Source organism: Cupressus sempervirens, chromosome 5, assembly GCF_028749045.1.
Source record: "Cupressus sempervirens isolate cs-2001-9-10 chromosome 5, ASM2874904v1, whole genome shotgun sequence".
Classification (NCBI taxonomy): domain Eukaryota; kingdom Viridiplantae; phylum Streptophyta; class Pinopsida; order Cupressales; family Cupressaceae; genus Cupressus; species Cupressus sempervirens.
The window spans coordinates 126,670,928-126,694,169 of NC_143122.1; the positions used below are offsets into that span (position 1 = coordinate 126,670,928).

Below are 23,242 nucleotides of genomic sequence, written 5' to 3' on the forward strand. Positions count from 1 at the left end.
CTTGCTTGCCCAATCGTTATTCTTAGCCCTGGTGGTTCAGGGCTTGTACCTATTTGCTCAGTGATGGTGGTGCCCCTCCATACCCAATTCTTTTCTGACAATGCTTCCACCCCTTTGACATGCTCGACACAAGGAAATTCTCCGTGGATAAATCATATTACCATAACAAGTTATTAATCATAAATAATCATAACGGCTAACCGCCTTTTCAATTCCATGAATTCATGATAAATAACCAACTAGCATGTTATCTTCATATGAGATTATAACAACTATCCATCTTACCATTTCATAGGATTATAACAAATTTAATTGTCAACTGACTTCATGTGAACCTCAATGACTATATGAACATTTTAAATTGGGATGTAACAATAAGCTTTTGCGAACTTCATGGTATTAGAAGACAAGTTTCAGCCTGAAGAAGACAACAGCAAAATAGTGTTGTGGAAAGGAAAAATAGAACAGTCCACGAAATGTCACATTGCTTAATGAATGAAAGAAAAGTGAGTAATACCTTTCAGAGAGAAGTTGTTCATACAGCTGTGTATATTCAGAATAGGATCTTGTTGAGATCCAAGTTTAATTAGACTCCATATGAAGTTTGGAAAGGTAAACTAACAACAATCAAGTACTTTATAATTTTGAGATGAAGATAACTTAGGTAAGTTTGATTCTAGAGCTGATGAAGGGATCTTTCTTGGCTACTCCTCGAAGAGTAAGGTGTTTAAATGTTACAACAAAAGGTCACCTAAAATTGTTGAAACTGCTAATGTTAAAATTCATGAATTCACTAACATTTCTAGTGAGAATGTGGATAGTCATAGTGAAGAAAAAACTCAGACAAGCATTGCTATACCTTCTTCATCTCAACTCATACAAGCTGGAACAACAAGCAAAGATGGTGAAAATGCCAAAGAAAAGACTTAATCAGCAAGTGGAAGTGAAAGTTCTTCACATGATGAAGTTGGAACCTCACATGGTCATTCGAAGCATGATACCCAAGGTGATACTGATGATTCCTCTTCTTTTAAAATTTCTTCTAAGTTTGTTCAAAATAATCATTCCATAGATCAAGTGATAGCTGAAAGGAGATCAAGAGCTACTAGAAGAGATATAAATTACTTTGAGGGTGATGATTTTTCATTAATGTCTTTGTATGAGCCTAAATGCTATAAAGATGCAGCCAAGGATGAGAATTGGATAGCAGCCATGAAGGAAGAGTTAGAGTAGATTCACAAGAGCAACACTTGGGAGCTTGTGCCTAGACCCACGGACAAGAATATAATAGGAAAAAAATGGGTATTTCGTAATAAGGTAAATGAAGAATGTAAAATCATAAGAAACAAGGCATGCTTGGTTTGCAAAGGATATTCACAAGTTGAAGGTGTTGATTTTGGTGAGACCTTTGCCCTCATAGCTAGAATGGAAGTCATTTAAATGTTTCTATCTTTTGCATCTTTCAAAGGTTTTAAAGTGTTTCAAATGGATGTCAAATCTGTTTTCCTAAAAGGTGATTTAAAAGAACAAGTTTATGTTGAACAGCCGGAAGGTTTTATGTTAACTAATAATCTGGACTATGTATGCAAGCTGAGAAAGGCACTCTATAGTTTAAAACAAGCTCCTAGAGCTTGGTAAAACAAGCTCCTAGAGCTTGGTATGACAAGCTGGATAATTATCTACAACGGCAATGTTTCAAAAAGGGATATGTGGACAGAAACCTGTATGTTAAGAAAGAAGGTAACAATATGCTTATAGTGATGTTTATGTTGATGATCCGATTTTTGGTAGTAATAGCCTCAAAATGACAAAGGAGTTTGTTGATTGCATGAAAAGTCAATTTGAAATGTCTATGATGGGGGAGTTGTTTTATTTTCTTGGGCTGCGAATTAGGCAAAGAGCTGATGGCATTTTTATTTCACAAGCAAAATATGTTTTAGGGTTGCTTAAAAGATTAAAATGGAGGATTGCAATCCGGTCAGCACTCCTATGGAAACTGGATGCAAACTAAGTAAGGATGATGTGTCTCCCTTTGTTAATAAAACATTCTACAAGTCAATGGTAGGTAGTTTGTTGTTTGTTACAGCCACTACACCTGATATTATGCAGATTGTTGGTTACGTTGCAAGGTTTCAAGCATCACCAAAACAAACTCATGTTAATGTTGTTAAGAGGATTTTTAAAAATTAAAATAAACTATTGAATATGGTCTCTGATTTCCTAAGAGTTCTGATTTCTCTCTTACAGCCTATACAAATGTAGATTGGGGTGCCTCGGTGGATGACAAGAAGAGCACAAGTGGCTGTGTTTTCTTTCTAGACAGTTGTTTTCTTTCATGGCTCAACAAGAAACAGTCTTGTATTTCCTTATCTACTACTGAAGTAAAGTATATTTGCAACATTTCCTTAACTACTACTGAAGCAAAGTATATTGCAATAGTTTCATGTTGCACTAAGTAATTTGGATGCAAAACACCTTGATTGATTACAAGATTCAATTTGATAATCCCATCTGCATATATTGTGATAATGCTAGTGCCATTGATATTTCTAAGAATCCTATTATGCACTCCCGCACCAAGCACATTCCTATTAAGTATCACTTTTTGAAAGAGCAAAGTTGCTAACAACGTGGTCAAGCTAGAATATGTTTGTTCAAAGGAACCAGTAGCTAACATTTTTACAAAACCACTATCCTGGGAGCACTTTGAGTATCTTCAAAACAAGCTCGGTATTTTTCTGCCTCATGAAATGGCATATGTTCAAGGTGAGAGTTTCATTGCTATATCTCATGGTCATTGATGTCAAAGGTTAGGTGTGTCGTATGGTTGCAAGGCGAGTTGTATGTTCAACTTCAGGACAACTCAATTTCAGGAATATTGTGGTATTAATTTAGGTTCCATTAACTTAGCTTCAGAAATATTGTGGTATCAATATGGGTTGCCATCAATGAAAAATAGGGGGAGATTGTTAATATTTTTCATTTTCTTCTTGGCAGGAAAATGGTCGTCTGCCTATGTCTCCATGGGAAAATGGTCATTTGCTTGTGTATCCATAGGAGAATGGTAGTCCATGGGAAAATGGTCATCTGCATGTGTCTCCACGGGAGAATGGTAGTCAACGGAAAAATGGTTGTTCGCCTATGTCTCCACAGGAGAATGGTAGTCCACGGGAAAATGGTCATCTACATGTATCTCCATGGGAGAATGGTAGTCCACGGGAAAATAGTCATCTGCCTGTGTCTCCACGGGAGAATGTTGTCCGCAGGAGAATGGTTGTCCACAGGAAAGTGTTTCGTCCAAGGGAGTATGACGTTGTTTGTGAGGACATGTTTCATCCACAAGAGAAAGATTAGTCCACAGGAAATGGTTCCACGGATGCCTGGGTTCCTTGGCAATTTGTTTCTTCAAATTTGCATGTTTGCCAGGTGTTTCTATTTGTTGTGCTTAGGCCTCTGCATGCTACACACTGAAAGTGATGATTTTTTGGATACACAGTGTTAAATTCTCAGTTCCCTAGAATAGATAAAATGTTTGCACGTTAGGTGAAGCTATTTGGACAAGCGTTAATTATTCTGGGAAAATGAATGCTAGCAATTGGATATTGGTCGCATGATAATAATGACTCAAAAATGTAACTGTTTAAAGAACAAATGAGATGAAGGCACCTGAAAGAGAACTCTCAGGAGATATTTGAAGTGTCTATCATTGTTTTTTTATAAGTGACAGGAGAACGTAGACAGGGGTGTGCAAGATGAGTACAATCTTTTTGTGGACTGAAGACCAGATATTTTTGGGGATTCATTTTGAAGTGATTTCGGTTGCTTGGGTGAGTTGAATATAGGGTGTAAACAAGGGATTACAAACTCAATGGGATAGGCATATTTGCAAGCAAGGAGGTCTACTACAAAGGTGTGAAGAACACATCATTTGTGTGGTGAGGTCTGATACAAGAAATTCATCTACTGCACTTGTGAACTCATTTGTGTGAGAACGGTTGTGTTGCTGCATCTGTATTCTTGTCTACAACTTTTTATCACTCTATGATAAAACAAGATTTTAAACTGGTTGTAATACTGTTGCTTCATCAGTTAGTTGGAGGTTGTGGCCCTTAGAGGTAGTTGCCTCGGTCTGATCAGATTGAAGCCTGCTTTGTGTTGACAAGGTTGGAGCCTTGGATGTACTGGGTTGGAGACTACATTTGCAGTGATTAGTGATACCGTGGTTTTTACCCAAAAGGATTTCCACGAGATAAATCCCTATGTCTTTGTTTCTTTTGTGTTCATTCAGTTCCATATACTTTTAAATTTTTGAAATACTGATTCACCCCCTCCCCCTCTCAGCATTTCTTAAGTTTTTCAATTTCTTCTGCCAAAAATAAATATCATTGAAACGGCACATAATAATAAAGTCTTCTGCCAGAATGAAAACGGCACTTGACATTAATAATTCTTCCGCCAAGTGGAGAGCAATAAAACGGCAGTACCAAGTTTGCAATCGGATACATGGATAAACACAATACAAAGACATTCGCTAGCTTTGAAGCAGGCAGCGATCAATTTGCTCAACCAATCAGCTGAGTTAGCAGTGAGCACAAGATTATAAATTCAACATAGCAGAGTCTTATATGCAAGATAAGAAGTTAGGATTTCAAATGAAGCTAGAAATTTAAGAGCATGGAATATATTTCTAGATAAAGAGGAGAGTTTGAGAATGAAAGGAATCATCAAAGATAAATGCATTTATCTGAATTTTTATTTTGTATTTGTTAGAGGATTCCTAACCAAGCTATATCAAAAGTAAAGATTCAAATTTTAAGCCCTAAATTCAAAGATATCATAGCTTTTCTAAAGATAATCCTCTATAATCGTCAATTTGGATTTCCAATATAAGCAAGTTTTCTTTTTCATTCACAAATGACATAAACCATCCATTTCGACCTTTTTAGTGGTCACTTTTAAGGTTTGGGGGTCGACTAGACCAAATTAGGCGAAAAAAAACACTTTAAAAAAGTCAAAAATAATTGTTTTCAGACCAAGTTTGGCCTGGGTTCCTCTGACAGAATTTGCAGCAAATTTGTGACTTCGCAGATGAATTTGGGGCGAATTTGAGAAGGACCAAACTTTGTACAGAATTGAACCGGACTTTGAGGGTTGCTGGAGAGAATCTGGTAACTTAGCTAGAAAGTAAAAAGTTAAAACTGTACAAGGAAATCCAAAAGCAGCCATTTCCTACAGGTATTTAACCAGTCCCTCCGAAATTAAGTTTAACTAAGACTGCCCCTCTTTTTTTCAGTACAAGCGTAGTTAGATCACTATGCATAAGAAGCACACAAAAGACAAATATCCTATTCAGTTGCAATTCTATTATATCCCACACAGTTTTTCTGATGACAATATACATAAAGATGTAAAGTAAATAAGACTTAACAGTGTCTATCCAGTCAATCAATATTGAATATGTAGTAAGTGTTTTCTGATCAATAATACTGAATTCTATAATTGCAAACAACATACCCATTCAGAACTTGCTTATTATACAGTAAAAACAGAGCATGGCAAATGCTATCTAGCTACCAAAATGGAAAGTTAACTCCTTTCTGGATAAACAATCACTCTTTTAGCTATAGACTGTTACCATTGACATTTGTGGGACCGAATATCATGACCAATAGAGAAACAATGAAATTTAGTTTTCTTTGCATACCTCCTGAACCTGATTTTTGTGAGTTTTGTGACCCTTTGTATTCAGATCATCAATAGATGGATGAGTTGTCACTCTACGGAAGTGTTTCAGAGAGGAATCCTTATGATAACAGTCATTGCAAAGGTCAGAATCAAGGTGAATTTCAGAATGCAATCCCTGTCCTTTGTTGATGTCAAGTAGGCACACATTGCATCTACGCAGGTAAACAGGTACCCTTGGATAATGAAGATGATGGAGAACCATCATTGAAGAATGTTTCGCACGACGCAGTGTGTCAAATTGGTAGTGATTTTCTCGACAAAGGCTTAAGAATGCATGACGTGTGTCAAAAAATTCACATTTCATAATACCATCTTTATCCTTAGTATCTGCTGGGACATCTGTGACCTCAATCTGTGTAATAATGTTGACAATTCAGTTGGTAAAGTTTTACATAATGTATATAAACAAATTTAAAATGCAGAAAATGATATAGTCTCCTAGTTAACAGAAAGCAACAAATAAGGACCAACAAAATAACAGTTCTCGTGAATGCATACTGGAAGAAGTTTATGCTTTTCCTTTCTGTTTTTCGGATGGCTGTCCCTTTCATCAATATTTTGCTCCAACTCATAACACCTATAAGACAAAAAGACCCTCAATGTTAAATACGATAAGAAAAACAGAAATAATGTCACAGAACAAGACTGATTCTTAGTGGCTGACAAATTATAACCAAGGTACTAAAGTACAAACATACATCAATTATCATTGTAATATGCAAACAAATAGCAGAAAAGAAATGAAAGAGGATTGAGAACAGCTAAATATATGTGCTATTTACAGTAATTGTTCTTGTTGGTAAGCCAAAACCACCTATTTCCAAAAGCAGCAACTTGATGCTCTCTGACCATGAAAAATGGAAGACAAAGATACAATTTAACCACCATGGTAGAAGATGACAATATCATGTACCAACAGGTTACACAGTACATCCCAAAGTTCTAGCTTTAATTGTAACAGTAACATCTTCTGTTCAATCTAAACTTTAAATGCACAGACCATTTCTTTACTTGTAGATGACAAGCACCATTTGCGATATTCTTAAATACCACATCATTGGAAACCCCTAGAAAAGATATTCCCAATCTAACAAAAACAACTCACTCAGAAATCTGAGATTTCCTAAATTTCCCATATCCACACAATCCAACCATTGACAAGGACAAGCAGCTGCTGGACAATCAGAAAGGAAAATGATGCCACTTGAGGCATTGAGTTTATAACTTTTGTTTTAGTGGATCATGAGAATTGAGAACAGACAAATATATATGCTATTTACAGTAATTGATCTCATTGGTAAGTCATAACAACATATTTTTAAAATTAGCAACTTGGATGCTTTGCAAGCATGACCAATTGAAATGGAAGATAAAAAAATAATTTGACCACTGTAATAGCAATCAATAATAGCATGTGCCATTAGGCTCTGTGGTAGATCCAAAGTTCTAGTTTAAACATAACAGTAACATCTTCTGATCAATTTAAGCTTTAACGGCACACACCATTCCTTCATTTGTAGATTACAAGCACCATTTGCTACATTCATAAGTACCACCATTCTTGGCAATCCCTAGGAAAGGATTTTCACAATCTAGGGAAAACAACTATATAAAACAATATAGCTACAGTCAATCTCAGAAATCTGAAAATTTCCAGAGGCAAGGAAATATTCCATATCCACACAATCCAAGCATTGACAAAGACAAGCAGATGCTGGACTGCCAGATAGGAAAATCAAGCCACTTGAGGCATTGGACTCAGAATTTTGTTATGGTAGTTCAAAACTTGTTGGATATCAAAATTTGGCTCATCAGTATGACCAACTCACCCAACTGATTGAGCACATCAAGTAGCTGTCTGACACAATTTCACAATCACTCCTCCATCTCAGAGGAGGAAACATTTTGACATTTTTTAGCTGTAGGATCACACAAACAACCTGTCCGAATGAGTTTATGACATTATCTGATCATAACAATCCATGTTAAATACTTCTACCTAGAGACATTTAAAAGTCTTAAAAGGCTCAAATCTATCCAAACAACCCCTCTGTGATGGGAGCAAGCTATTTGGTCCACCTACAAAGTTCAGTTCCAGAGTAATGCGAAAAAGAGAGGAAAGAGGTTTTGATCAACCTCTTTAAAAAATAAAGCTCTTTCCTACAGATCAATGGGAAAATTAATGAAAAAAAGGTTAAGTATACTACAGTAAATTAAATGGAGCAGGTAAACAAGAGAACGAAGGAATGAAATTATATTAATGACTGTAGATACCTTAAAGTAGGCCAGTTGGACTTTAAATGCACAAAATTTTGATTGAGAAGCACTGTGGTTAAGGGATACTAGAGCAGTTTAAGGTGGGGTAAAAGTGACAGAATGGGTGGAAGGAATAAGGATGAACCCCACAAACAGTAGAAGGTTTACAAAGGAGACTGAAGTGTGATGAAACAGAAAAAGGGCAAAAAATATCCTACCAAGTTAAACTCCACTCAGCATTATGGTGAGATAAACAGAAAGAATTAGGACAGAGGAATAAGGATAGAAACGTTCAAAGTCAAACATCTTCCCATAGACTGAAAATATGCAGGAGTTGTTTATTATACACCGAGACTGAAATTAAATAAAAACTAAAAGTGCAAAGATATCTATAGCAACTTCTGAATTTACTCAGCCGATTACATTTTCAGATTAAATGGTAATTTTAAACTCGACTCAGAGGATAAAGACTTCATGGATAAATTAAAAAATTTGAAGAGATGAACAAAGAATATTAATAGAATGAAGACAGACTTAAATTTGACATTAGCAGGAGTATTTTGATAATTCTCCCATGAAACAGTGAGAAAGAATAAATTGCAAACATGGACAACATATATAAAGAAATTATATGAGACAGTTTACCAAGATGCACAATACATGTTGGAACAGGGGAGGGCATGGGGGGGGGGGGGGCGCGTGTTGGGGGGGAGACTGCTCAATGAGATAATAATAGTAATGACAGCTACAAGAGGCTAGATTCGTCAGACTACTATAAATAAGACAGCATTTATCTGATCTTCTGATATTGGAATGTGGTAGACATTCTTGAAGGGTAGATGACATCCCCAGCCTTGTTGGGATGTCTACAGCTCCAGACATCCCTAAGACATAGGACCTCCAAAAGCATCTTTACAGGGACACATCCAGAGATATATCAGGAAAAGGAGATGTCCCTTACCCTTACATATCACAGGGATACCGGAACAAAGGGGATCCAGGATTGAGGAAGGATGTGTCCATCTGAAGGTAGATAAATCATATAAACACCAATTCCTATGATTCTAATCAATACTTCATCATACTCAAAATCAAATAAGGTTACTACATTTTTTAGTTATGCGTTATTTTTCTTTCTTTGACTCATATTTATCAAGAGTGATGATGGCTTGACATCCCTAGGAGGTCAGGGGGTTGGGACAAAGTAGGGAAACATCCCCAAGCTTTGTTGATGTTTTGGGAAACGGAAATTCTGTTCCTGTCCGCACATCCCCAAATGAGAGCACACTAGGCCCATGAATACAATGTCAAACCAAGAGCTAACCTCAACATTAGAACTTTGTAAACATGCATATTACTGATATTATATATTGACATTATAGTAAGCAAAAAAACATGAGTTTGCAAAATTTTGTTCCCACATCCACATTCTCTAAACATAAACAAACAAGAGGACACCCATTTAGGTCTATGAATGTTGTTGAGATAAGGGGTGTTGCACACATTGCATAATATTGTTATATTGTTTTTTTTTTTTATTATGTGATGTTGCACCTAGATGGGCGTACATGTAAAGATTCCCATGGGATATACTTAATGAGTTGTATTGTAACATTGTGATAATATTTCATGTAATTATTTAATATTGGGGAAAAGAATTGAAATTTCAATATTAAATGTGGGGTCAATAGGTTAGATAGCACATGGTTTATGTAATACCACTTGGTGGTTTTGTGGGACTTGCTAATATATAAGCAGCCACAAGGGTAATTGTTGGTGTGGTGAGAAGGAGAAGGCGAAAAAGAAAGAGTCAAGCAGGACAAGGATTGACAGGTTAGCCAAAGGAGCATTTGTGAAGGTTGGAAGCATGGCATGGGATGTGTGGATTCATGGTTGTTCACATGGATTGCTTGGTAGTGGCTATGACTTTGAAGGTTTTCATGGTTGTATTGCAATAGTGTTTTTGCTGAATAATACATGGTGATGGACGCTTTTGGAGGCTAGAGTTTTCTCTCAATGAGGGTTGCCCAAGGTATATCTTATGTCACAATTTGTGTGGGTATGTTGTCTACTCTCTTGCATGTAGATTTCAATTGCATGTTTATTTCGAATCTATTATGGGTTATGTGGAAACGGTTATATTCTTTGTTGCAAGTTTCCTTACAAGTGTTATCAGAGTCAGGTTTTATTATTGTCACCCTAAATTGAATCCATGGGAATGCATACGAGGATTAAAAAAAAGGAAAGATATATGAGTTATTTATTGTAGATCTGAGGGTTTTGGGTTTGCTGTGATGATGGGATGTTGGTAGATTTTGGACATATGAAATTGTTCGACAAAAGGGTTTTTCGGATGTTTCATTTAAATGAGGGTTTTAGGAGGAACTTGCAGAAATTACCTCCTGGGTAAAAACAGACCTCACCATTGGATCCAAGTCGACATTTCCATAAATTTTGATATATAATATGCCCTAGTTTGGCCATGTTTAGCGGAAATAAAAGATTTTTTTAGTTTCAACCTGTAATGGTCGTCAAATTTAATCCCATCGGAATTTTCCTCACCAAAAAAAAAATTATAGTGAAACGGCCATAACTTTCTCTCAGGATATCGGATTTCAGACTTCTTACAGACATTGGAAAGCTAATTCAGAGCACTACAACTTGTTGTAGGCTTGCTTTTGTGATTTTGACATTTTGTTAGGTTTTAAGAGCCCAAAAGTTAGATGTTGTTTATTTTGAACACAAATTAGGGCATAACTTGGGCATACAGAGTTGGATTTTGGACTTCAAGTAATCAACGGAAACCTCTTGGAGAGCTCTACACATTGGTGCAAGTTTGGCATGGTTTGTTTAATGATATATTAATCTGAACAGTTTATAATGTATATTGACTATGGTAGCATTGTGAATTAATGACATTGTATATTTTGGAGATTTAAGATTTGATGTCATTATATACTCAATTCATATTTCAAATTGGTTTCATAATGATATGATTATCAGTGTTTAGTTTGGATATGTATGATGACTTGTTAGGTCTACACGTTGTGCAGTGTTGTAAGTAGTTTATACTTATAGGTTGCACTTATAGTTACTCAGTTCATATTTCAAATTGGTTTCATAATGATATGATTATCAGTGTTTGGTATGGATATGTATGATGATTTGTTGGGTTTACACATTGTGCAGTGTTGTAAGTAGTCTATACTTATAGGTTGCATTTATAGTTTGGTTATGGGTTGTCTTTTCCCATTGATCTTTCATTATTGATGCATATTCAGATTGGTGGTTTGGATTTGGGTTGTTTATGCCCTAAGTCACATGATTTGCTGATTTTTTTCATATAGAAAGGATGAGATGTTGTGATCAGGTATAGTCATAGTGGAGGATTGTGGTTGACTATTTTATGCTGACAAGTTGGACACTTTGAGTGTCAAATGCTCAATTCAGGGATGTGATCATAGTGTCATAGATTTTGGCATGACATGATTGGATATACAGGTACATCCTTAATGTTCATTGATTTGGATTCCTGATATGGTTATGGTGGTATATCTTCTTGGTTGAGGATCATAGTTATTTGGTTTCTTTTGAAGAGCTCATGATGTGCACTTTGAGTTCTTTGATGGTTTGATACCTTAGTTGATTCTCATGGTTAGAGGATGGTTTTTTCATCATGATGTTATGGATAGCTTGGATACATAATTTAGTGGGAGCTTGTGAGAGTGATGAGGTGACAGTGCAGAATTATTTCCTGGTTTGGTTTGTATCTTCTCGGTTTGGAGATCTTAGTTTCACTTGGTATTGAAAATTTGGTTGTCTGGGTGTAGACCTAGAGGATCTTCATGTAGGAGATGGATTTTATGATGCCATGGGTTATTCGATACTACGGTTGAGTGGGAGTTTTTGGCATTGATATATTTATTGAGCATTTGCAAATGTTGGAAGTTTGTCTTAGATTCTGTTGTTGCAGAAGTGTCTTTGACATTTGCATGGTGCACTTGTTATCTTCATGGTGTATGAAGATGGTTAGATCTTGAGGACTCATAGGGTTCTTGGTTATTTTCACGGTGTGTGAAGATGGTTCTTCATCGTATGTGGAGATGGTTTTTCTTCTTGGTGTGTCAAGATGGTTGCATTTTGAGGACTAATGGAGTTCTTAGTAAAGGTGTGGTTTATGCTTTCATTTGGCATGTTATCTTTAGAGTTAGGATGGTTTTATTTTTATGTCATGGTATACTCTTGATACACGTTTAGAGTTTTGACATATTATAGTATGTTCATATAGAGCATGTTATCTCTTTAGTTGAGGTGGTTAGATCATGTTGTCATGTTTATGTTCTTGAGGCCATGGGTGGAACTTTGACATTGATCTTGGTTTAGTTTCTTGGTATTGAGTACATTAATCATAAGCTGGATATTTCATGATATTGCTATGTTGCATTTTGAATTGGCATAGATTGGTTGGTTACAAATGCTCATGGATACTTAGAGACAGTGGTGATGCTGATTTTTCTTTGATTAGAGAAGTATTTGTTGGGACAGTTGATGGTTTCAACAGGAAGTCCGAGGGACAGTCACCTGATATGGACTTGAGAGGAGATTGTTCTTAGATGAGTCTTGGTTAGATGAGTCTTAGAGGATATAGGTTATGATTTGCATGGTTTCTCTTTGGTCCTGGTTATCTTCCTGGATGTTCGATTTTTCTTACATTGGATTTGAGATTGATTAGAGATTGCAATCACTAGTTTGTGCTCATGTATATCATGTGAGAGATGACATGGTTATTACTTTATCTCTTTCCTCTATTGGTTGTGGAGAGCTGGGGAGGGTGTTGGAGACTTGTTATGAAAATTGTTCCTATAAATTATTGGTTTATGTATTGTGGATGTCCTTGAGACTACATGGATTCACTTCTTTGAGATGTTGTGAGTGGATTGGTTATAGATTTGACATTATCTTTTACAGTGGGAGCTTCTTGGTAAATATGTGGCAGGTATTTCTCTTGAGGCTTGTGATTGCAGATTACAAATTGGATATGTTGATGATGTGAGATTCACTTGGTATACCTTTGAAGGTATGGATAGTTGGATGGGTTTAGCACTTTCTATGGGTGTTATTTCAGCTATGGATATTTTGACAACTACGGATACATGTGATTACCTTTGTATCAGGTTTTTGTGCTTGGTATTTCAGTTGGTTCAAGATTTTATGATCTTTTAATGCAACAAGTTGGGTCGCTTTCTCTTTGGATGGCTTTTATGTATGTTCAATGGCAGTGGCATAATAGGAGGTGGCATCATTCAAGTTTGAGATACTAGATACTTTGATTTTGTTGTGGGTACCAGGATAGAGCACTTTGTGTACTTTGATCCATGATGGTGGATGTGCTAGGAGGGATTGTTCCCTTGTTCATTTATATGGCTACAGATTGACCCTATGCAATGTATACAACAAATGGGAGATTGTTGAGATAATGGGTGTTACACACATTGCATAATATTGTTATATTGTAGTATTTTATTTTATTATAAAATGTTGCACCTAGATGGGCATGCAACATGTAAAGATTCTCATGGGATATACTTGATGAGTTGTATTATAACATTGTGATAATATTTCATATAATTATTTAATATTAGAGAAAAGAATTAAAATTCCAATATTAAATGTGGGGTCAATGGGTTAGGTAGCACATGGTTTATGTAATACCACTTGATTGTTTTGTGGGACTTGCTACTATATAAGCAGCCACAAGGGTAGTTGTTGGTGTGGTGAGAAGGAGAAAGCAAAAAGGAAAGAGTCGACCAGGACAAGACTCAATAGGTTAGTCAAAAGAGCATTTGTGAAAGTTGGAAGCATGACATGGGATGTGTGGATTCATGGTTGTTCACAAGGATTGCTTGGTAGTGGCTATGGCTTTGAAGGCTTCCATATTTGTATTGCAATGGTGTTTTTGTTGAATAATACATGGTGATGGATGCTTTTGGAGGTTGGGTTTTTCCCTCAATGAAGGTTTCCCAAGGTATATCTTGTGTCACAATTTGTGTGGGTATGTTGTCTAGTCTCTTGCATGTGGATTTCAATTGCATGTTTATTTCAAATCTATTATGGTTTATGTGGAAATAGTTATATTCTTTGTTGCAAGTTTCCTTACAAATGCAATTTCAAATCAAAAGATAACCTGAACTTTATATATCCATTGAAATACATAACATCGATTTTTCATATTTTAGCATTGTCATAAGCCAAAAAATATAGGCTTTCCCTAGCAAACAACTTTTATCTCTGAAGGCTTATAAATCATTTCATTGTTCCCAAATCACTTGGGAAGAAATATAATAGATGGATATAATACATACCTACCTTCCTCATTGATCCCATGTCCTCATAATGATATTAATCATATTTGTTCCTTATTTAAGTGTCTGCCACTACACTCAGCAGAGTTAATGCCTAGCCAAGTGTTTTCTTGGAACATAACTTCACCTAATTGGCCTTTGTTGCAATATTTATTTGGTCCACCATGATCCTTATTTTAAAACTTGGTATAAAAAAATGGTTTTTTTATCATTGGGTACTAAGGTAATATATGAAAGCACTATTGGAAATAAGTTTTGTCCATCTAGACTAATAAAGACTATTCTCAAGAAAGAAAAAAAGTTCATCAAGAGGATTCAAGCTTTTGGTGGGTAAAGAACTGGCAAGAGTATGCAAAGTTAAGCATATTGCATAGCAGAAGAAAATATCATACAATATCTCCAAGTAATGGATCAAATAACGAGTTTATAAAGAGAGAATCACAAGAGCTATGTATAAGTTGTCATTTCTCATCCATTCTTGATGGGACAACATTACTTGGCTTCACAAACAAAAGCAACAGTGTAACCATGACACACTATATAGGTTAAATAAGAAGATCTAGGGACGCAATACTATATACTATAACCAGTGCAGTGTAATCAAATCCTTTGTCAACTTTTCTTCTTGAGTCTTTTCGCTACTATCCTCAGCTTCGCTGTCAGTCACTACTATTTTCTGATCGAAGGTGTGGACCATTATTCTGCCATCCGGCCCGACCTGGCGAGCTGACTTGGTTAGGCAACCTGGCGAGCCGACTTAAAGAGTCAACTTTGTGAGCTGACTCAGTAAGGCGACTAGGTGAAGTGACTATTTGTCGTTCCTCAGACCTCTAGGTTCAATGAGGCAACGACACCAAAATGTTTATTTTGTACAGGGTATGTCATTTTATGCACAAAGTAAACAGAGATTTAACCAAAACATTACTAAACAATAATTCAGTACCAACACATTGCACAAAATGTTGGCAGAATGATATAATTTTTATTCCATGTAATGTCTATACCAAAAAGCAACTTGTTCTTCGTGACAATTTACATATGTAAAGCACTCGACAGTTGGTTGAGCATATCAACCATCAGTTCCTACAATTTCTTACTACTGCCTAAGAGCCATTTGTAATTACATTTGCATAAAAATCCAAAACATAAAGTATTATTATCAACGACTAAGCTATGGCTAACATGTTGCATTGAGAGTATACATAAAATTGCTATAACCCCTTCATGAAGTACACAGGTACGAGAAATGTCTTCAAATGAAAACATTACAATAAACAAATAAGCTAATCCAGCTTTGTAACTCCCATTTAAAACATCAAATTAAACTCCAGGACAATTTGTTCCAACTACATCTGCAAATCAAGAAATAACTTCTAATATACAACTTCAACACTTGTCAAGAAATATTCATTGTCCATCAAAGTAATGGAAAAGTGTGTAATCAGCAACACAATATCATCGTGCGCCATATTCTTTGCAATAGACAAACACTAACCTCAGCCATCAATAACATGTTAGTGTAAAATTCACAAACAATATGTGCAATGTCCCCTTCTTGTACGTAGTTGGTTTGAGTTCCTCATTAGCCTATTCCCAAGTTCCTATAGGTTGAGTGGATATAGTTAGGGGCCTCAGAGTCATAAGGTGAACTCTTTTAGTGATGTTCAGTGTTTTTGGCAAATTTTCTATTTTTGGTAAATTGATATTTTTAGCACTCCATCATGTTCTCAATCTCTCTCAATTTAGTAAAATGGGTTTCAATTGGACTTAGTGAGTTATATTTCTTTCAAAAGATATTTATTTTATTTTATTCACTAAGTCTTTATAAAGTGCCTTTTAAAATATATGTGGCCTAAAAAAATTATTTTAAAAGAGAGGCCATTTGACATCCAAAATGGATGCACAAGGAAGAGGAGAAACATTTACTTCATTGAGCTTACATTGATCTTCCAAAAAATAACACCAAGTAGGGATAAGGCAATTTAAAGTAAATTAAAATGTTTCCTTTGACAAATCAAAAGTTTCAAAATTCCATGAGGGTTCAAATTGGTTTTAGAGGGAAAGGGTTTCAAATGGAAAAAGGTTACCCTGATTTCCTTTCCAAATCTTTTCATGTTGAAGTGATATATTAGTGTGATGTTGTTGGAAAGAATCTGGAGTTCATATGTTGCCTAGTTGAGGATGAAATGCCTCATTCAGATTATTGATTTTAGTGGTGAAAGACCTACCCTAGCTGTTTGGTTCTCAAATTTTCAGTCACTTTGAAGCTTTTGAGTGGATTTTTGGCTTGATGAGATGAAATACTTATACAGTTTTTGATGTGATTTTCTGGTGTGAAGTGTGAAGTGTCGAATAATTTCAACCATTATTTTTCATCAAGTGCTAATATCTATTTGAAAAGAGTTGAAAGAAATACCAAAAAAAATATTAATAAGCTATTCCAATCAGTACGTAAATTATTAAAGATCTTTTTAGCCAAAGAAATATCTTATTAAAGTACAGAGAGAAACAATAATAAGGCTTAAGACATCTATATGCACTAAAGCTTTATCAAGTGACTGAAAATACAGCCATTTTGTAATGTCTCCAATTTAGGACCTAGACTATCTGTAATATCCCCACCCTTGCCACGTCATGGAAACCATGCATTGCAATTTAGTGAAGAATCTGAAGAGACAAATTGCAATAATCATACAAGAATAAGTCTATTATGCTAGAGACTAAGGTATATACATCTAAGGTGACAAGAGTTATACTCGTTGGTCTATTGACAATCACCAAGAGTGATTGGTATAGATATATCATGTTGAGAACAATTTAGCAAACACTTGAATTGTCATCAGCTATCAAAGGTATCGACTTAAAGTATGGATTATGAGCACGTCACCAAGCAATATTGATTACAAATACAAAGCGATGGTCAGAAATTATAATCAAACATATCCACTTGATATCAACTATAAGCAATCAATTATCAGCGATGTTATCAAAAGAGTATGTATCTTGAATGCATCACCAAACATAAAAACAATGTAAAAAGAAAAATGATCAAAGGCATCAACAATGACTGTTTCATATATGGTAATTGTCAGCATCTGATGATTTCATGTTAAGAAGTATTGTAACACATCATAGTTATTGATGGAACCCAGCTAGGGTGTCTACCCTTGGAATAATGATAATATCATTTGGAATGAATAAATGAACTTCTGTCAATGATAGTATTGACGTCCAAAAAACTAAAGGTTGAGTGCGATCACATATCTATCAGAGATACAAATTAATAATATTTATGAAGTAAACCATGAAACTGACTACTATGGAACAATAATAAAAATATAATTGAGATAATGAATGGTGATTAATATCAATGCACACAATATACAGAGAAATTGACTATGAAATTATACAATGCATTAGGAAATTATGATGCTAAGCATTCTGGACAAAGATGATATACTACAATGTGAGTATTGATCATCATCCCATCAAAGAGAAAAAAGGGGTTACATAAATTAAGACTAAAGAGATTATAACATCAATCAATTTAAGTTAACTAAGTGATGATTAGTCTTGACCCATCAATTAATCATACTAATCGATAAACAGGGCATTGTCAATGGCATTGATCACCTTGACCAAGTGGTGTGATGATTTAGAAGATGATATTAAGTTAGGAAATGTGTATAGAATAAACAGATCATTAAGGTTGCAACTACTCATCATTGCAAGGATGTAAGATTAGATTCCATTCCACTTCAGCAGCATCAGATTAAAACTTATTTCTTATTTATCCTTTTTGGATCTTCCCGATTGATCGCTTGCTCAGTTGGCATAAACCAGATGCAAGCAATTTATTATAAATCAGAGAAGGCACCATAGTTGCAGGAGTCAAGAGATCATCAGAAGCATTATCATCATTGCAAAAATACATCTACATACCTGAAACAGCAACTTTCCTACTCCTAATTGCATAAGCATATTGAAATATCAGACATAAGACAATATCCAACATTGCAAAGTTATTAAGATATGTCAGACACAGCATATTGGGAGGAAGTCCATTGCATAGTTTACATCAATACATCAGGCAGGGCCGAACTATGCATATATATCTGCAGATTGGATTATCTATCTTTTCTTACAGCAGTGATTCAACATCTGATTCATATAGTATCATTGGTAGATTGTACATATCATAAAGATAATCGAAAGTATTATCAATATATATATATAGACTTAATCATCTTGTGTACTTCCAATTGTCATATTAGAGATAGCAGCAATATAGCTATTAATTTATATATAAAGAGGTATCATTGTTCATCATTTACAGTGTTTAAGGGAGACATTATAAATCTCGTAGTACCCCCCTACCATGTCTATGGAATTATAGTGTAACATATTAACAAATCCCCCTAGGCTGCATCGACATTTGCATCTCCATTCCCCAGATTTCTTGAGACAACGGAATCGTAAGGTTTCTCTCTTGGTCATCCACTATCCACATGAGAACCGAGGATCTATCCCAAAAGCAACACCCTACAATGATTGGAGAGGCGTAATACTTCACTCAACCATCCCAGGAACACTTAGGAGTTCCCCGCCCTATATTTTATCTTCCAATAGAAAACAGACCTTCAATTCTATAAAAACATCCTAAAATCACCGGCTCAAAAACAAAGTAAAGCATGGACAGAACTCTATAGTTAAGCATGCTCAAACTAGAGTAGTGCTGGAATGGGTGACCTCCTGAGAAGTTCTAGTGCTTCACCTCTATGATAATTACCTAGATGCAATGAGAGCTGAATGTTCCATTCATTCTCATGAGAGATGGGTTCGTGTGAACCACTACTCATGAAACGTGTGTTGTCAGTAAAAAGCATTATAGCCAACAAGTAGAGTTGTATCTGAAAGGGCCCATTACGGTTGAGTCACCCCTTCGAGAAAGTATATGTACATCGTCTGAATAGATTATTGGATCATTGTTATCATTGTAATCGTTGTTCGCATACTACTTATATGAATAAAATATCCTGTTCTGCATTACATTCTAATAACTTAATGTGATAAGAATCCATTTACTGCTTCGCTTTCTGCCTCCATTTGTTTCCCACATACTAATTCTACCAGCTTCTCCTTGGTTTTCCGATCCGGTCCAGTATAGTGGTGAGTATTCCCGCCTATCATGCGGGTGACCCAAGTTCATTCCCCGGCAACGGCGCCAAATGTTTACAATATAGTGTAAATGGATTCTTATCGTATTAAGGTAGTAGAATGCAACGCAGAACAGGATACTTTATTCATATAAGCAATATGCAAACAACAATTACAATGATAATGATGATCCAATAGTCCATTCGGACGATGTACATATACTTTCCCAAAGGGTGACTCAACCATCACGCGCCCTTTCAGATACAACTCTATAAGTTGGCTATAATGCTTTTTACCGACAACAAAGTCACCCCTTCGGGAAAGTATATGTACATCGTCCAAATGGACTATTGGATCATCATTATCATTGTAATCATTGTTTGCATACTGCTTATATGAATAAAGTATCTTGTTTTGCATTACATTCTAATACCTTAATGCAATAAGAATCCATTTACCCTGTACGGTAAATGTGGGTCAAAGAGTTCAACTCAAAAAAAATCCACACAGTTGAATTCTGATAGAAATATCACAATTTGACTTGTTGAGGAAAATATCTCCTACTTGTCAATGTAAAGCATTATGTATTGGATATCATCAAAGAATGTTTCAGCAAAATCTATAATATACTAAAAGTTGCAGCATTTCCATACCATAAAAAAGATTAGCTTAAAAAGTCCAGCAATATCAATATGTTCTAAAACAATATTTGCCAAAAATGTCACATAAAGAAAATGAATATAATCAAATGGTCATAACCAGACCACTTAAACTGTATCATGACATCACCTAACAAACAAAACTTGTGAAAATAAAAACAAAACAACTTCCCTTCAAGACTTGGAAACCATGATTGTGAGATGGCAATCTTGCTATTGCATCTTTGCCAACAAATGTAACTCAATGTCAATACATAAATTTATGCATACACATATAATATTCTATCCCATTCCATCCCCTAAAAATGCAGTAAACACATTAATTCTATGTTTAGGTATTTGACTCCCAGAGAATCAGAAAAAAGCATCATTATATCAGTAATAGGTTCTGCCTGTAGATGTAGATGTATATATTTGTCTTGTTTTGTTGTGTGGTCAACTAAAAGGAGATAGTGCAAGAACATGTAAAGGAGAGACAAGATATCTTTCCATCAAACTGATATATTTTGATAAACTAACATCACATCATTTCATTTTTTACTTGGATTAAGAATATGAATATATTTCAGAAACAACATGAATGGTGGTCTTCTAATATCAGAACAAAATGCTTACTTGTCGCAAAGCTGGAAATTGTGGCACTCCTTGCACACCCACCGCTTGCCACAAACAATAAATAAACAACAATGTGTGCATGCATGCTGCAAGTGAATCATAAGGAAGTTTTTTTTCTTTGAATGACAGATGCTATCTCCAAGCTGGAAAAAAAAAGACGCAAAGGTAAGCAGGGAATATTTTTATCATAGTTTTCTAATATTAAACTGGAAGAGTATATTTCTGATGAAACAACCATTACGCCAAAACTAGAAATAAAAACCAAGCCAAGAGATTTTACCTTCTTCATTAGAAAACTATCATTTGACGTATCATTTTTATATTCTGCTTGGGCAGCAGCTCTTGAAGACCTCTTTGTGGTAGACTTGTTTATATTCTGATGTTTCTGTCGGCGTTCTTCCTCTTGTTCAAGTTTGGATGTTATCACATTCCATGCTTCATCAGAAAAGTAGTCCCCATCAAAGTATGGAAGGCGAGCTGCAGTTACTTTAGCCTTTTGTTCTCTAGGAGACACAAAAAAGTAATCATGCATATTCGTTACTTGCACCACAATTCTTTCCTTTCTGGCCTTATGCAGCATTTTAAGATACCTAACCCATACATATCCACTACATTATTTTAGTATCAGTTTTGCATCATACAAAATTATTGTCTTATAGTAGCACTGAAAATTAAATCCACATTGCAGTGGTTGCAATTCATATTCAATCAAGCAGTGTCAAGTATCTTGCATGTTTTTTGAAGATTTCTGAAAAAATATTTATCATCATAGTCGTTGAGCACTGAAAATTAAATCCACTGAATATATTTATCATCATAATATCAGTTTTGCATCATACAAAATTATTACTAGTCTTATATTAGCACTGAAAATTAAATCCACATGGCAGTGCTTGCAATTCATCTTCAATCAAGCAGTGTCAATTATCTTGCATGTTTTTTGAAGATTTCTGAAAAAATATTTATGACCATAGTAATTGAGCAGAACAGCTACTATTATTTTTAATAAGGCTTCCAATATGTGGATTTTGGCATGTATTGTTATCAGAAAGAAAGAAGAATTGTTACCACTCGCGGAGCTTGGTGTTTTGTGGTGTCTTCTGAGTTTCCGGATGACAATTGAGAATGTAATCATCCCCTTCCAATGGAGGAGAGGACCATATATAACAACTAGCAAATCCCCGTCTCTTTGAGTAATCCAAATATGCAATCTGTTAAACATTCAAATCATTTAGAAATCCTCACTTCAGAAAGCTACACAACAATTGTATCCACAACTATCTCAATAGATTGAGAGCACTCTTAACCTCCAGTTTTCTTTGCATGAGAAATCATAGATAATAGATCCCAAGAAACCACAAATGTAAAAATATCTATAAACAATCACAAGAAAGTGTTAGACACTTGATCTCAGCAGGGTGGTCCCTGTCTATTATCTTCTTTCACACAAAATGGGCTAAAATTATGAGCTAGCTAATCTATTTTTTTCCCATCTTGACACAGACATACCAGAATTTCATGGAATACAAAAGTACGCAGTGCTTCTCCGGTCACAGTTTTCACATCAGGCCTGAAGTACTTCACAGAATCCAAGTATGAGAGATAGATGCGTCGTTGATTTGGATAGCAACATTCTGATCCATATTCCTGAACAAACATGCAGAAGAGGCAAATATCTACACCTTCAATTTTCTGAAATAAGAGGAGAACCTGCAACCACATGCCATGGAATAACACTTAGAAACATTTTATCTTATCATTGCTAAGAATTGTTTGTCACGAAAAATAAAACAACAATGGTAAACATATCATGCTTTTAACCTTTGATTTATATGGAAATGTTGATGGGAAGTCTTTAATTTGTACAAATTGTGAGAATTGTTTCTTTACTTCTAACACTTTATCAACTGATGATACTACTCTCACAGTAAGTTGTTCTGTGCCTGGTACCTGACAAAGATTAACAAACAAAATGCATACTCAGCTTGTAATTACAAAACAAAAACTTGTTTAACGATTGATAAAAGTATCAAAGATTCATTTTGTATCTTTCAATTCAGATTAAAAAAATTAATAATACCTGTGTAAGCAACTAATTCTTTACACCTCTTAAAACTGTTATTTGTGAATAAAAATTTGATAAGAGAGAAGCTCATATTTCTAACATGAAACATACTTTTAACTGTATAATCATAATAGTACAAGACAAGAAACTCAATATGATTCATGTAACTCCCTAAATTAATCCAACAAGTGGTATCATTAGTTGGATTTTAGTTGGAAGGTGCAAAAGTCAAAGTATGCACAATGACGATGAATATTATATCACCAAATTCCATAAAAATCTTCCAAAATAAAATAATTTATAAAATACTGTTCTAACAAACATACAACAATCAAGATGGTTAGCAAGCATTAACTCCCTTATAAGTCTTGCCTATGGATTTT

At 35.1% G+C, this 23,242-nt stretch overlaps 1 protein-coding gene across 1 annotated transcript in view; it reads right to left on the reverse strand.

The window, feature by feature from the left end:
* Positions 1–23,242, reverse strand: part of LOC149554833 (uncharacterized) — an 87,530-nt gene that overhangs the window by 30,132 nt on the left and 34,156 nt on the right. Inside the window, exons 5-11 of the mRNA XM_089828841.1 lie at positions 22,616–22,744; positions 22,304–22,504; positions 21,863–22,005; positions 21,075–21,384; positions 20,795–20,937; positions 6,244–6,322; positions 5,705–6,097 (exon numbers count right to left, since the gene is read on the reverse strand). Of these exons, the coding sequence (XP_089684967.1) occupies positions 5,705–6,097; positions 6,244–6,322; positions 20,795–20,937; positions 21,075–21,384; positions 21,863–22,005; positions 22,304–22,504; positions 22,616–22,744 (1,398 nt within the window). The remainder of the gene's footprint in view (positions 1–5,704; positions 6,098–6,243; positions 6,323–20,794; positions 20,938–21,074; positions 21,385–21,862; positions 22,006–22,303; positions 22,505–22,615; positions 22,745–23,242) is intronic.